Source organism: Homarus americanus, unplaced genomic scaffold, assembly GCF_018991925.1.
Source record: "Homarus americanus isolate GMGI-L3 unplaced genomic scaffold, GMGI_Hamer_2.0 scaffold23656, whole genome shotgun sequence".
NCBI classification, from domain to species: Eukaryota; Metazoa; Arthropoda; class Malacostraca; order Decapoda; family Nephropidae; genus Homarus; species Homarus americanus.
The window spans coordinates 2,539-18,137 of record NW_024752761.1 but is presented as its reverse complement, the minus strand read 5'-3'; the positions used below and the strand labels follow the sequence as shown (position 1 = coordinate 18,137).

The 15,599-nt window shown below is 48.8% G+C and overlaps 1 protein-coding gene and 1 long non-coding RNA gene across 3 annotated transcripts; one reads left to right on the top strand and one right to left on the bottom strand.

The window, feature by feature from the left end:
* Nucleotides 1–3,962: 3,962 nt before the first annotated feature.
* Nucleotides 3,963–15,083, bottom strand: LOC121855191 (protein FAM107B-like; the record flags this gene model as incomplete). Its single annotated transcript, XM_042350061.1, is given in 6 exon segments — nucleotides 3,963–5,333; nucleotides 5,549–5,702; nucleotides 12,813–12,879; nucleotides 12,882–12,967; nucleotides 13,136–13,244; nucleotides 14,952–15,083. Coding segments are annotated over 6 exon segments (609 nt in total). The 3' UTR covers nucleotides 3,963–5,228.
* LOC121855192 lies at nucleotides 7,073–12,673 on the top strand. Of its 2 annotated transcripts, none has more exons than XR_006086737.1 (3): nucleotides 7,073–7,095; nucleotides 12,327–12,386; nucleotides 12,657–12,673. It is a non-coding gene; the product is annotated as an uncharacterized LOC121855192 (long non-coding RNA). The 2 variants fall into 2 exon arrangements; XR_006086736.1 differs by lacking the exon at nucleotides 7,073–7,095 and adding an exon at nucleotides 7,453–7,489 and having other exon boundaries at nucleotides 12,340–12,386.
* Nucleotides 15,084–15,599: the final 516 nt, after the last annotated feature.

The window sequence follows — 15,599 nt, the reverse complement described above, 5'->3', positions numbered from 1 at the left end:
CCGAATTCCGTACCCTTCCAGTTTGATTTTCAGCCTTTCGTGGGGTACACTGTCGAAAGCCTTGGCAAAATCTAGGTAAATATTGTCGATATTACCACCCCGTTCTAGAATATGGGTCCAAATATCCAATACCATGAGCAATTGTGTTAAGCAAGAGCGCCCCGGCATAAAACCGTGTTGGCAATCTTTTACAAGGTTGTTTCGTAGTAGATGTTCCATCGCGGCATCTCTGATAATACTCTCAAGTACTTTACATAATATGCTGGTCAGGCTCACCGGTCTATAGGTGTTCGTGGAGTGACTGTAATGGTCATGATAAGAGCTAACCTGAAAACCTTAAGGATTCATATTACGCTCAAACGTCCACAAAACCCTTTGAGTCTCCCAGTGGAAACGTCCCCCGTTTTCTCTGTTTCCCCCGCCTTTGTCTATGGGAGCAGACGCTGTATGCTGGGACCTGTTGCCATCCATTCCTTTGTAATCAATTTAACTTTGCTTTCGATAGCTGAGTCAGAGCATTGTTAGTGAAGATAATAGTAGAGAATGAAAATGAGTTCATAGTCTCAATTTCAACGTCAGAGGGTACCGTAAATTAATTCATCAGAATAGGAGTAGCTGGACTCCCTGGTCTGGTTTGAGTGAGGGCACGCGGGCATTTTAACCGTTAGTAAGTGCCCGTCCCTTCATCCATACAGGTATGCCATTCCACGCTGTGTTGTAATTTGCCCTTCTTTAAGTGATTTGACTCAATTAATAGTTGATTGTGCAAGTGTTACAGTAACGTAGTTGATATGCTCTGAGTAAAGTCATATTTACGTCTTTAACGTCCCCTGAAACGTGATGTTGTTGTCACCGGTTAGTAAGTGCCCGTCCCTTCATCCATACAGGTCCCTAACGCAGCCTAGGCCGTGTCTGTAGGGTGGATGTTGTATCCACTATGTCTGGGGAGATGTCCGAGGTCCAGTAGGATCAGTTACCTACGTGAGACCCGGCCGTCAGACACTTCAGACCACCTATAGCCCCCATAGCTGGCTCGTCTGGCCCTAACGCTCGGTCCACGAGGGGACCCCGGACCACCAAGCCACACACCACTACCAGCCCCCATCATTGGTGGATGAGTGTCTAACTCAGTAGGGCTATATTGGTGTGGTGGAATTAACCCACTGGGATCTCCAGAGTTCGTCAGATAGTACTCCATGGTGGCTGGACCCCATGGCTGTTGCTTGAGTAACACTCCTGACGACTGAGGGTTGTAGTGGCAGTTGCCCTAGTATGTATGGTGCTAAGTGACTATCCTAGTTGTGCTATTGAGTATGTCCACCCAGTAGGGTTGGAAGTGTATTGAATATGTCCACCCAGTAATGGTGTGAGTATGTTGAGCCTGAGGGCCTAGTCCTAGATGTCGTCTGTTGGTACAAACCGATTCTTTCTCCTAATTTCATATTCATGTTTAAATAAACTTGTATTTGTATAATTGTGTATATTATTTACCTACAGTATTTACCGTTATTTCTTCCCTATTGCTTGATACTATCATTACACCTACCCACGAGCCTCCTATCGTCACGCTACCAATGGTGATATATAAGAGTAAAAGGAATTGTTACTGGCAGCTCAGGCCCTCATAAATGGTGGCAGCTCAAGCCCCCATATGACTATCGCCCTTCTTGAAGATAGGACTCACATAAGCCACTTTCCATTCACTGGGGACCATTTGTTCATCCAGGCATTTACAAAACAGGATCTTCAGGGGCTCTGCAAGCTCGTTGCACAGCTCTCTTAGCACTCTAGGATGCACCATGTCAGGTCCGGGACTCTTATGGACCTTTAGCCTGGACAGTTTATTTCTAATACCCTCTTCTGTGAACACAATGTGGGTCAGTGCTGTGTCGAACTGTCTGTCCTCAAACGCAGGAAGGTTAGTTGCATCCTCTCTTGTGAACACTGAGGAAAAGAAGCTGTTCAATGCCTCAGCTTTATCCTGGTCAGAATCTGCGTAACTACCATCTTCAAGCCTCAGGTCTGATACTCCTACTCGCGTTTTCAATTTCGACTTTGCATAGCGGTAAAACGCCTTTGGGTTTGACTTGACCTCGCGTGCAACCAGCCTCTGGAACTCCTTTTCAGCCCTCCTACACTCTATCTTTGCTTGGTTTCTGGCTCTTGCATACATCCTCCTGTCCTGCTCATCGTTTGACCCATCCCACGTCTTGAATTTCTGGGTTTTCTTCTTAATTTTGTCGACCGCCGCATGGTTCATGTGTAGGGATCCCCTCGTATTCCTAGAAGCACGTTGTTATATATCATCGATCATATAGAACTTACTGTGTGATATTGTATGTGTATGTGTCAGTATGTATGTATGTATGTATGTATGTATGTATGTGTGTGTGTGTGTGTGGGGTTATGAGATATTGGTTCACACTCAGGATGGGGTGGAGAAAGGAAACTCACAATGTGCTCACTGTATACATCTTGTATTGGATGTACAATGCAGCTTGTTGCTGGGTAGGCAGCATGGTAACAAGCGTTGAGTAGAGAGAGCTGGGTGGTGAGGGTCCCCAGAGGAGGGCACGCAGCTTGAGGGACGCCGAGGTCGCCGGCGGGAGCGGGAGCCGCCAGGCTGGCGCAGAGGAGGTGGTGTTGCTTGCTGGTGGCACTGGGTGGAAAGAGAGCGGTCACAGCTGTGTCAGGCCTTATAAGGCGGTGATAGGCATGGGTAGATAGTTGAATCCAGGTAAAAAAGTCACAGGTAAAAAAGTCACAGAAAAAAAGTCACAGGTAAAAAAGTCACAGAAAAAAAGTCACAGGAAAAAAAGAAAAGTTAACTATCGAATTCTCACATTTTTTAAGGTTAATATGTCAACCTAACCTAGCCTTTATTACCGGCCACCATAAATTTATTGACTTTTTTTCCTAGCCAAAATTGTGACTTTTTTTCCTGTGACTAGGTTGGGTTAGGTTAGGTTAGGTTAGGTTAGGTGAATTTTAGTTATTTTTACCGAGAGTCACGCTCACAAAAAAATAAAGTAGTAATACTGTAATACTTTACGAGACTGTCCCCTCGATGCTCAACAAGTATTCTTTCTTTTCAATTGCAATGATTTTAACACTGTTATCACTTCACAATGTACTCTGTTGTACTCACAAATGGGGGTCCTTACATGTACTTTCAACAATCAATTTTCAAAGATTGCGTTCTTTTACAGATGTCCATATCACCATAGAGTCCTCAACTCATCAAAGCAATTGCTGAAAATATACATGTATTAGATCTCAAATAAACATAAAACTGGGGTGTCTAATCTACAGGTGAATTAAACTGGGGTGTCTAATCTCCTCCTCCCTCTTCCTCCTCCATCACGTCCTCATCCTCCTTCATCACGTCCTCCTCCTCCTCCTTCATCACGTCCTCTTCCTCCCCCATCACCTTATATACCGTCTCCCTCCCACCAGGGCTGTCAAACACGTCTGCCAACTCTACCATACACGTCTGCCAATAATATCACGAATTACTTCAGTTTCAGTATCAAAAAATCTATTTTTACATAAGAATAATACAATACTTCACATATTAATCATTTATATAACTTACCTTGAAAAATATAGATGAATTACTGTTCATTAGGCCGTTGGTGCTAATTATTGATGGGTAGATAGCCAAGACAAACAGATAGATAGATAGATAAACAGGTAGGTAGATTCTCGTTCAACAAGATCCATTTTCCCATAGAATCTGTATTAAAATAAATAATGTTCTAACACAAACAACCGCTCCTCTGCCTTCCTCGAACCAGGGGGAGCAGTGGGGAGGAAAAAGGGCGGGAGGGGCAGAACATTGTTAAACGAATACCTCCCAATGAGTCTATTACATCAGGAACTCATATCACGTAATAGTAAAAGTCAAGTAAATTAATAAGCACAACTTTAGTGTAATAAATTAGGAGAGTTAAGAAAACAACAAAGTATACTTATTTATTTCTACACTTGTACATTATCATACCTTATAATTAACTGCGTATTAATTGCAATGCAAGAAATAATCCCAAGGGAAACTGGTTTAGTTGTAGAGCAAATTTTACATTTTTTGATAACGACTGAATAGAAAATCAGTGATGATTGATATGATCAGTAATGAATAATTGTTATCCCCATACATCAACACAAGCAGAAGTAACACCTAATGTATAAATGGTGAAGGCATCTGATTAGCACCCAAGTAGCGGATGTTATTGGCGACTTGAGCAATAGACTACTTATTGTCTTGTGGGGGGTGACTACTGCATGTCACCTCACTGTGGGGGGTGACTGTACCACGTCACCACCTCACTGTGTGGGGGGGAGGGGTGACCATACTACATATATCACCACCTCACTGTGCAGAAAAAAATCCTACCATCTTATCTCTGATATCTTTACTGAATACATAAATTGATAAGAAAATTAAAACTGCTGTATTGTGCTGATCATGTTGGGGGTGGGGGTGGGGGGGAGGGGTGTAGGGTGGGAAGTGGGAAGGTGGGAGGAGGGAGGGAGTGATTTACTGGTGCAGCTCAGCAATATACCATCACAAATTATATACACACACACAACTGTCGGCACCCTGACAATCTTGGCTCGATCTTCTTGTTAAGTTATATATATATATATTAGGAGAGGAAGAAGGAAAAAACGTATTTAATCTGAGACACAAGGCGGTAAAAATATTAATGTCTTGTGGTTATGAGAAGGATTGATGATTTATGGTGACTTCTATACATGGGACGAGTAAATATCTATGTATATATCTATACTGTATATGTATATATGTATGAACAGTACGTATGGATGGAGGTCATAAGTATATATACGTAGGTAATATATAACTGCATGTGTAAATTTATGTATATATGTATGTATGTATGTATGTAGGTATGTATGAAAATAGTTATGAATGCATGTATATTATTCTATGAGTGAAAAGTATGTGATATATAACATGTATATAAAGTTCCTAATGTGAAAGCTCTCTGGTTCGTGTACCCAATAATAAAAAGAATTCAACCAAACACTTGAAGGCCACAAACTCAAAATACACCACAAACTAGTACTCTTTCCCACTATATTAAAAATTTATCTGTATAATAGTAATAATAATAGTAAAAATCTCCTTAAGTTCTTCACAATAGTAACTCGTAACACGGGGGGGGGGAGGGGAATTAGAGGAGGGGAGCAGGGGGGGGGGTATTTCACTGAACCTCCATCTTGGCTCGTAATTTGGCGTGGATCTTCTCAAATTCACAGGATGGTGGAGTCTTGTCATTTATCTCGTCCTTGTTCTCAGCTTTTTCCATCTGTGGGGGTTGATGGCAGACTTACACACTTAATTATGACAACAATTTTAGGTGGTTAATGATTCTACAAGCATTTTTTTTAAGTTATTTGTACAGGTAATTAGTAATCATTCTAATTCACACACCTGTTTAATTAATCATGGTAACTCACACACCTGTTTCATTAATCATGGTAACTCACACACCTGCTTAATTAATCATGGTAACTCACACACCTGTTCAATCTTGTGTGCTCGTTCGTCTAAGGCTTTCTGGAAGGGTGTCAAAGAGGCCTGCTTCTCTTTCTCCTGTTCCTTGAGGACCTTCTTGTCGTTGTGCTTCTCCATGGCCTTCTGCAGCTCACTCTTCTGGTTGAGCAAGTTGACACCCCTGGGGAGAGTGTGAAAGGTGGTTAGGTTAGTGTGTGAGAGAGAGAGAGAGAGAGAGTACAGGGTCACCTGTGAGTGTACAGGGTTACCTGTGAGTGTACAGGGTCACCTGTGAGTGTACAGGGTTACCTGTGAGTGTACAGGGTCACCTGTGAGTGTACAGGGTCACCTATGAGTGTACAGGGTCACCTGTAAGTGTACATGGTCACCCGTGAGTGTACAGGGTCACCCGTGAGTGTACAGGGTCACCTGTGGTGGGGTCACCTGTGGTGTGTACAGGGTCACCTGTGAGTGTACGGTCACCTGTGAGTGGACAGGGTCACCTGTGAGTGTACAGGGTCACGGGGGTGTACAGGTCACCTTGGAGTGTACAGGTCACCTGTAGTGTACAGGGTCACTCAAGTGTACAGGGTCACCCGTGAGTGTACAGGGTCACCTGTGAGGTGTACAGGGGTCACCTGTGAGTGTACAGGGTCACCTGTGAGTGTACAGGGTCACCTGTAGAGTGTACAGGGTCACCCGGAGTGCAGGCAGGGTCACCTGTGTGTACAGGGTCACCTGTGAGTGTACAGGGTCACCCGTGAGTGTACAGGGTCCTGTGAGTGTACAGGGTCACCTGTGGTGTACAGGGTCACCTGTGGAGTGTACAGGGTCACCTGTGAGTGTACAGGGTCACCTGTGAGTGTGCAGGGTCACCTGTGAGTGTACAGGGTCACCTGTGAGTGTACAGGGTCACTTGTGGTGTACAGGGTCACTGTCATGTGGTGCAGGTCACCTGTGAGTGTACAGGGTCACCTGTGGTGGGTCACCGTGGGTGGGGTCACCTGTGGTGTACAGGTCACCTGTGAGTGTACAGGGTCACCTGTGAGTGTGCAGGGTCTTGTGGGAGTGTACAGGTCACCTGTCACCCGTGGTGTACAGGGTCACCTGTGGTGTACAGGGTCACCTGTGGTGTACAGGGTCACCTGTGAGTGTAGGGGTCACCTGTAAGTGTACAGGGTCACCCGTGAGTGTACAGGGTCACCCGTGAGTGTACAGGGTCACCTGTGGTGTACAGGGTCACCTGTGAGTGTGCAGGGTCACCGTAGTGTACAGGGTCACCTGTGAGTGTACAGGGTCACCTGTGAGTGTACAGGGTCACTGTGAGTGTACAGGGTCACCTGGGTCAGGTCACCTGTGAGTGTGCAAGGTCACCTGAGTGTACAGGGTCACCCGTGAGTGTACGGTCACCTGTGAGTGTACAGGGTCACCCGTGAGTGTACAGGGTCACCCGTGAGTGTGGGGTCACCTGTGGTGTGCAGGGTCACCTGTGGTGTGGGGTCACCTGTGGTGTACTGGGTCACCGTGAGTGTAGGGTCACCTGTGGGTGCACAGGGTCACCTGTGAGTGTACAGGTCTGTGAGTGTACAGGGTCACTTGAGTGTACAGGGTCACTAGTGTCAGGTCGTGGTTGGTGGGTCACCTGTGGTGGGGGTCACCTCAGGTGTACAGGGTCACCTGTGGTGTACAGGGTCACCTGTGGTGTGGTGGGTGTGTAGGGTTCCTGTGAGTGTACAGGGTCACCTGTGAGTGTACAGGTCACCCGGAGTGTACAGGGTAGTGTACAGGGTCACCTGTGAGTGTGGGGTACCGGTGGGTAGGTGTCAGGGTCACCTGTGGTGTACAAGGGTCACCTGTGGTGCAGGGTCCCTGAGGTGTCAGGTCACCTGTGGGTGTACTGGGTCACCTGTGGTACAGGGTCACTGTGGTGTACAGGGTCACCTGTGAGTGTACAGGGTCACCTGTGAGGTGTACAGGGTCACCTGTGGGTGTACAGGGTCACCTGTGGTGTCAGGTCACCTGTGAGTGTACAGGGTCACCTGTAGAGTGTACAGGGTCACCTGTGAGTGTACAGGGGTCACCTGTGAGTGTACAGGGTCACCCGTGGTGTACAGGGGTCACCTGTGAGTGTGCAGGGTCACCTGTGAGTGTACAGGGTCACCTGTGGTGTGCAGGGTCACCTAGAGTGTACAGGGTCACCTGGAGTGTGCAGGGTCTGTGGTGGCCAGGGTCACCTGTGAGTGTACAGGGTCACCTGGTGTACAGGTCACTGTAGTGTGGGTCACCTGTGAGTGTACAGGGTCACCTGTGAGTGTACAGGGTCACCTGTAAGTGTGGGGTCCTTAAGTGTGACATATTCACCCGGGTGTGCAGGGTCACCCGTGGTGTACAGGGTCACCTGTGAGTGTACAGGGTCACCTATGAGTGCAGGTCACCTGTGGTGTACAGGGTCACCTGGTTAGGTTGTGTAGGGTCACCTAGTGTGCAGGGTCACCTGTGAGTGTGCAGGGTCACCCTGTGAGTGTGCATGGTCACCCGTGAGTGTACAGGGTCACCCGTGAGTGTCAGGGTCACCTGGTGTCAGGGTCGGCTGTGAGTGTACAGGGTCACCTGTGGTGTGGGTCACTGTGTGTGGTGGGTGGTGGTGTGGTGGGGTGTGGGTCACCGTGGTGTACAGGTCACCTGTGGTAGGTCACCTGTAGTGTACAGGGTCACTGTAAGTGTACAGGGTCACCGTGAGTGTACAGGGTCCCGTGAGTGTGGGGTCACCTGTGAGTGTGGGGTCACCTGTGGTGTACAGGGTCACCTGTGAGTGTACAGGGTCACCTGTGGTGTACAGGGTCACCTGTGAGTGTACAGGGTCACCTGTGAGTGTACAGGGTCACCCGTGAGTGTAGGGTCACCCGTGAGTGTGCAGGGTCATCCGTGAGTGTACGGTCACCTGTGTGTCAGGAGTCTGAGTGTACAGGGTCACCTGTGGGTGTGGGTCACCTGTGGTGTACAGGGTCACCTGTGAGTGTACAGGGTCACTATGAGTGTACAGGGTCACCTGTAAGTGTACAGGGTCACCTGTGGTGTACAGGTCACCTGTGAGTGGGTCACCTGTGAGTGTACAGGGTCACCTGTGGGTGTAGGGTCTGCCTGTAAGTGTACAGGGTCACCCGTGAGTGTACAGGGTCACCCGTGGGTGTACAGGTCACCTGTGAGTGTACAGGGTCACCTGTGGTGTACAGGGTCACTGTGAGTGTACAGGGTCACCTGTGAGTGTACAGGTCACCCGTGAGTGTACAGGGTCACCTGTGAGTGTACAGGGTCACCTGTGAGTGTACAGGGGTCACCTGTAAGTGTACATGGTCACCGAGGTGTACAGGGTCACCCGTGAGTGTACAGGGTCACCTGTGGTGTACAGGGTCACCTGTGAGTGTAGGGTCACCTGTGAGTGTACAGGTCACCTGTGGTGTACAGGGTCACCTGTGAGTGTACAGGTCACCCGTGAGTGTGGGGTCACCTGTGAGTGTACAGGGTCACCTGTGAGTGTAGGGTCACCTGGGGGTCACCGTGGTGTGGGCCTGTGTGTAGGTCACCTGTAAGTGTACAGGGTCACCTGTAAGTGTACGGGTCACCCGTGAGTGTACAGGGTCACCCGTGGGGTGTACAGGGTCACCTGTGAGTGTAGGGTCACCTGTGGGTGTCAGGTCACCGAGGTCACCTGTGTGCGTAGTGTACAGGGTCACCCGTAGGTGCAGGTCACCGTAAGTGTACAGGGTCACCCGTGAGGTGTACAGGGTCATCCGTGAGTGTACAGGGTCACCTGTAAGTGTACAGGGTCACCTGTAAGTGTAAGGTCACCGCGTGAGTGTACAGGGTCACCCGTGGTGTACAGGGTCACCTGTGGTGTACAGGGTCACCTGTGAGTGTAGGATCACCTGTGAGTGTACAGGTTACCGGGGTGGTTGTTTGTGTGTGGGGTCACCTGGTGTGGGGTCACCCGTGAGTGTCAGGGTCACCTGTGGTGTACAGGGTCCTGTGGTGTCAGGGTCACCTGTGGTGTACAGGGTCACCTGTAGTGGGGTACGGTGTACAGGGTCACCGTGAGTGTGCAGGGTTACCTGTGAGTGTGCAGGGTCACCTGTGAGTGTGCAGGGTTACCTGTGGTGTGCAGGGTCACCTGTGAGTGTACAGGGTCACCTGTGAGTGTGCAGGGTCACCTGTAAGTGTACAGGGTCACTGTGGTGTCAGGGTCCTGTGGTGCGGTCACCGTGCAGGGTCACCTGTGAGTGTCAGGGTCGTGTGGGGTCACCTGTGAGTGTACAGGGTCACCTGTGGTGTACAGGGTCACCTGTGAGTGTACAGGGTCACCTGTGAGTGTGGGGTCACCCGTGAGTGTGGGGTCACCTGTGGTGTACAGGGTCACCTGTGAGTGTACAGGTCACCTGTGAGTGTGCAGGGTCACCGTGGTGTACGGGTCACCCGTGAGTGTACAGGGTCACCTGTGAGTGTCAGGGTCCCTGGAGTGTAGGGTACCTGTGGTGTGCAGGGTCACCTGTGAGTGTGGGGTACCCTGTAGGTGTACAGGGTCACCTGTGAGGTACAGGGTCACCCGGAGTGTACAGGTCACCCGTGGTGTGCAGGGTCACCTGTGAGTGTAGGTCACCTGTGAGTGTACAGGGTCACCTGTGAGTGTACAGGGTCACCTGTGTGAGTGTACAGGGTCACTGCTGAGTGTACAGGGTCACCGTAGTGTAGGGTCACCCGTGAGTGTACAGGGTCACCTGTGAGTGTGCAGGGTCACCGTGAGTGTGCAGGGTCACCCGTGGTGTGGGGTCACCTGTGAGTGTACAGGGTCCACCGTGGTGTACAGGGTCACCCGTGAGTGTACAGGTCACCTGTGGTGTGGGGTCACCTGTAGTGTGCAGGTCACCTGTAAGTGTACAGGGTCACCCGTGGTGTACAGGGTCACCCGTGAGTGTACAGGGTCACTGTGTGTGTGCAGGTCCTGTGAGTGTACAGGGTCACCTGTGAGTGTACAGGGTCACCTGTGAGTGGGTCACCTGTGGTGTACAGGTCACCTGTAAGTGTGCAGGGTCACCCGTGGTGTGCAGGGTCACCGTGGTGTGAGGGTCACCTGTGAGTGTACGGTCACCTGTGGTGTACAGGGTCACCCGTGGTGTGGGTCACCCGTGGTGTGCAGGGTCACCCGTGAGGTACAGGGTTGTGGTGGGGTCACTGTGGTGTACAGGTCACCCGTGAGTGTCAGGGTCACCTGTAGTGTGGGGTCACCGTGGTGTCGGTCACCCGTGAGTGTACAGGGTCACCTGTGGTGTGCAGGGTCACCTGTGAGGTGTACAGGGTCACCCGTGGTGTGCAGGGTCACCTGTAAGTGTGCAGGGGTCACCCGTGAGTGTACAGGGTCACCTGTGGTGTGCAGGGTCACCTGTGAGTGTACAGGGTCACCCGTGAGTGTACAGGGTCACCGTGGGGTAGGGTCACCTGTGTCAGTGAGTGTACAGGGTCACCTGTGAGTGTGGGGTCACCTGTGAGTGTACAGGGTCACGTGGTGTGGGTCACCTGTGAGTGTACAGGGTCACCCGTGGTGTGGGGTCACCCGTGAGTGTGCAGGGTCACCTGGTGTACAGGGTCACCTGTGAGTGTGCAGGGTCTCCGTGGTGTGGGTCACCTGTGAGTGTGGGGTCACCCGTGGTGTACAGGGTCACCTGTGAGTGTACAGGGTCACCTGTGAGTGTACAGGGTCACCTGTGAGTGTACAGGGTCACCCGTGAGTGTGCAGGGTCACCTGTGAGTGTACAGGGTCACCCGTGAGTGTGGGTCACCTGTGAGTGTACAGGGTCACCTGTGAGTGTGCAGGGTCACGTGAGTGTACAGGGTCACCCGTGGTGTACAGGGTCACCGTGTGTGGGGTCACCGTGGTGTACAGGTCACCTGTGAGTGTGCAGGGTCACCCGTGAGTGTACAGGGTCACCCGTGAGTGTACAGGGTCACCCGTGATGTAGGGTCACCTGTGAGTGTACAGGGTCACCTGTGGAGTGTACAGGGTCACCTGTGGGTTGGGTCACCGTGAGGTACAGGGTCACCGTGTGTAGGGTCACCTGTGGTGCGGTCACCTGTGAGTGTACAGGGTCACCTGTGGAGTGTACAGGGTCACCCGTGGTGTGGGGTCACCGTGAGTGTACAGGGTCACCCGTGGTGTACAGGGTCACCTGTGAGTGTACAGGGTCACCTGTGGTGTACAGGGTCACCTGGGTGTACAGGGTCCCAGTGTACAGGGTCTGTGTGTACAGGGTCACCTGTAAGTGTGCAGGGTCACCTGTGAGTGTGCAGGGTCACCTGTGAGTGTACAGGGTCACCCGTGAGTGTACAGGGTCACCTGTGGAGTGTACAGGGTCACCCGTGAGTGGGGTCACCGTGAGTGTGCAGGGTCACCTGTGAGTGTACAGGGTCACCTGTGGTGTACAGGGTCACCTGTGGTGTGGGGTCACCTGTAGTGTGCAGGGTCACCTGTGAGTGTGGGGTCACCTGTGAGTGTACAGGGTCACCGTGGTGTACAGGTCACCTGTGAGTGTGGGGTCACCTGTGAGTGTACAGGGTCACCCGTGGGTGAGGGTCACCCGTGAGTGTACAGGGTCACCTGTGAGTGTACAGGGTCACCTGTAGTGTACAGGGTCACCCGTGAGTGTACAGGGTCACCCGTGGTGTGGGGTCACCTGTAGTGTACAGGTCACTGTGAGTGTGCAGGGTCACCCGTGAGTGTACAGGGTCACCTGTAAGTGTGGGGTCACTGGTGTAGGGTCACCCGTGAGTGTACAGGGTCACCTGTGAGTGTACAGGGTCACCCGTGAGTGTACAGGTCACCCGTGAGTGTCTGGGGTCACCTGTGGTGTGCAGGGTCACCTGTGAGTGTACAGGTCACCTGTGAGTGTACAGGCCTGGTGTGCAGGGTCACCCGTGGTGTGCAGGGTCACCTGTGAGTGTACAGGGTCACCTGTGAGTGTACAGGGTCACCTGTGAGGTGTACAGGGTCACCGTGAGTGTACAGGGTCACCGTGAGTGTGCAGGATCCCTGTGTGTCAGGGTCACCGTGGTGTGGGGTCACGTGGTGTACAGCCTGTGAGTGTAGGGTCACCCGTGAGTGTAGGGTCACCTGTGAGTGTACAGGGTCACCTGTGGTGTACAGGGTCACCAGGAGGTACAGGGTCACCTGGGGTCTAATATAAGACTAACATTAACCAAACACAACACCAGTAGTGAAGATGTCAGGTAGATAGTTACTCACCTTTTCTGGTTAAACATCAGTTCTCTGTGGAGGTTCTTTTTGGAGGACTCTAGACAGGGGTTAACGGCTTGGGCATAATCAGACCTCGCCCGTCCATCCTGCCCCCCTGTCCTGGCTCTGGCTGTAGTTTCTGTTGCTCCTGATTCTCGTCGTTACTGTAGGGATAAAGGTCTTTACCGTTATTGACTACATTCTATTTAGCGGACTATATGAGACAGTGTAGTTCGTTATATCCAGGTTTATATGCGAAAATTCTATATATTAGAGTAAGTAAATAAGTAAATAAGAAAGTAAGTAATTAAGTAAATAAGTAAGACACTAACGAGTTGACTTGATTATTCCTCTCAACCATGGTAGTGGCTGTTGGCTTGTTTGTGTCTCTTTCTTCGTCACTGTAGTCAGGATCTGGGATCATCGCTCCATAAACAACCTCTGTGGACACACAAACAGATAATCAACATCTTCACTATTATAAGATTTTAATTATAAGACTCTAATGCACTATGTAAGTTATTGAGTATTATTATAAGACTCTTAACTAAGCACTATGTAAGTCTTCACAATAAGCACTATACTAATGTGTAATAAGACCTATAATGCTTACTAACATGCTAACTGAAAATGCATATGGTTTAATTATTGTCTAAAACCACAAACGTTCCTTACACACCAATTTTATTATGCCAATTTTAATGTTTTGTACGCATCAATGTTAATATGTTAATTTCAATGTTTCGTACACTTCAATTATAATATGCCAATTTTATTATCCCGATTTCCAAGTTTCGTAAAAACCAATTATTTTATCCCAATTTCAATGTTTCGTTCACACCAATTTATAATATGCCAATTTTATTATCCCAATTTCAATGCCTCATATAATCAAGAATATCGTCTGGATACAGTTATCGTATTTCCCCAATTAATCGTCTTTAAAACGCTTGTACCTAATTCATCATAACCCTGAATTAAATAGCAATTCCCCATTCTTCAGTTACCAATTTATATTTGTTTTAATTTTAAGTTTCACGATAAAATTCTACCTAATTTTTATCTCGTAAATAATTAAGGTACAACTTCAGGTAATTAAATTTATCTCGTAACAGGTAAAATTAAATATCACACACACACAATTGTGAAGTCCGCTATTGAGAGGAATTTCTACACATCTAATTACAGGTACTAATTACGTTACATAATTAATTAAGACACTGAAAACACATAGACATCTAAACAGACAAACTACTACTCATAACAAAAGCTTTAAATCACTGTACAACACCAAATAAAATAGCACCACCTGAAGATTAAGCACCCTAGCTTATTTGTGGGATTAGGTTAGGATGATTAATCTCCAGGTGAAATAAGCTGGGGTGGTTTAATCTCCAGGTGAAATAAGCTGGGGGTGTGTTTAATCTCCAGGTGAAATAAGCTGGGGTGTTTAATTCCAGGTGGAATAAGCTGGGGTGTTTTACTCCAGGTGAAATAAGCTGGGGGTGTTTAATCTCCAGGTGAAATAAGCTGGGGGTGTGTTTAATCTCCAGGTGAAATAAGCTGTGTGTTTAATCCAGGTGACCTCAGAAATTAGTTCACTTTGATGGAAAATTTACGACAGAGCAAAACTTAAAAATAATTCTTGCAAATCTAGGGAAAAGGAAGTGATTCATTATTTATTTGTTTGTTGTTTTTGTTGTTTTTTTGTTTCTTGCTGTATTGTAAGTCCAGATCAACAGTGAATTGATTTAAGAGCGGGGGTCAGTGGAATGAGGGGAGGGGGAGATGGGAGCTGGGGAGGGGGAGGTAGTGTGTGTGGAGGGGGGGGGTAGGGGTGGAGGGGAGAGGGAGAGGGGTAGGTGGGAGGGGTAGGGGTGGAGGGGGTAGGTGGAGGGGAGAGAGGGAGGGGGAGAGGGGGTAGTGTGTGGAGGGGGGGTAGTGGAAGGGTAACGTGGGATAAATTGCCCTATGGAAATCTTACATCCAAGGGGTAGAGGTGACGGGTGGAGGGGTAGTATGGAAAAGGTTGGGATGGAGGGATGTGGTCGGAGCCTAGGATGTGAAATACGACATCAAAATCACTCTAAGGGTGAGATGGAGATTGGAGGTCAGGTGGAATTTGGAGGGGAGGTTTTGGAGTGTTACCTCGGCCCTGTTGCTCGAAGAAAGCGAGCTTCTCCTTGATACTTGGTACCTCCTCCACCGGGGCGCGTATATACTTTTTGAGAGGCATAACTATTTACAAGAACGACCAAAACACACAAACACAAACTCGACCTTTTTCTACAATCGTATCTTCACAACAGATCTCAAAGTACAATAATAATAAATATTTTTTTCTCCAATTTCCCCCAAAAAAAATCACTGATTGTTAGTTTTCATGGAATATATATATATAAAAGAATATACATTAACGCTCTTTCGGGTGCAGTTACGTCTGGCCAGGAACTTGATTCAGATACCATGACAATCTTTGCTTATTTTTCCTCTTAATGCTGAAACAAGAGTATAAGAGTCTTGGTTACAAATACACGTCCATAAGGAAGGTGTGCATGTGTTGTGGTTTATATAAAGGTGTATGACGTCAACATAACCTTCTCTCACCCCCACTCTCTCATCTACGTTAACAAAACCCTACGAGATTGGACATGGGGGGAGGGAAGAGGGGTGGAGGGTATGAGGTAAGGTTTCTTTCCATACTCAACCAAGACTTAGAAAAAACACAGAACCCCCCGCCCCCACACATGAGACTTCTCCTTTATATAACACACGCACGGTATATCGAGGGTCCGT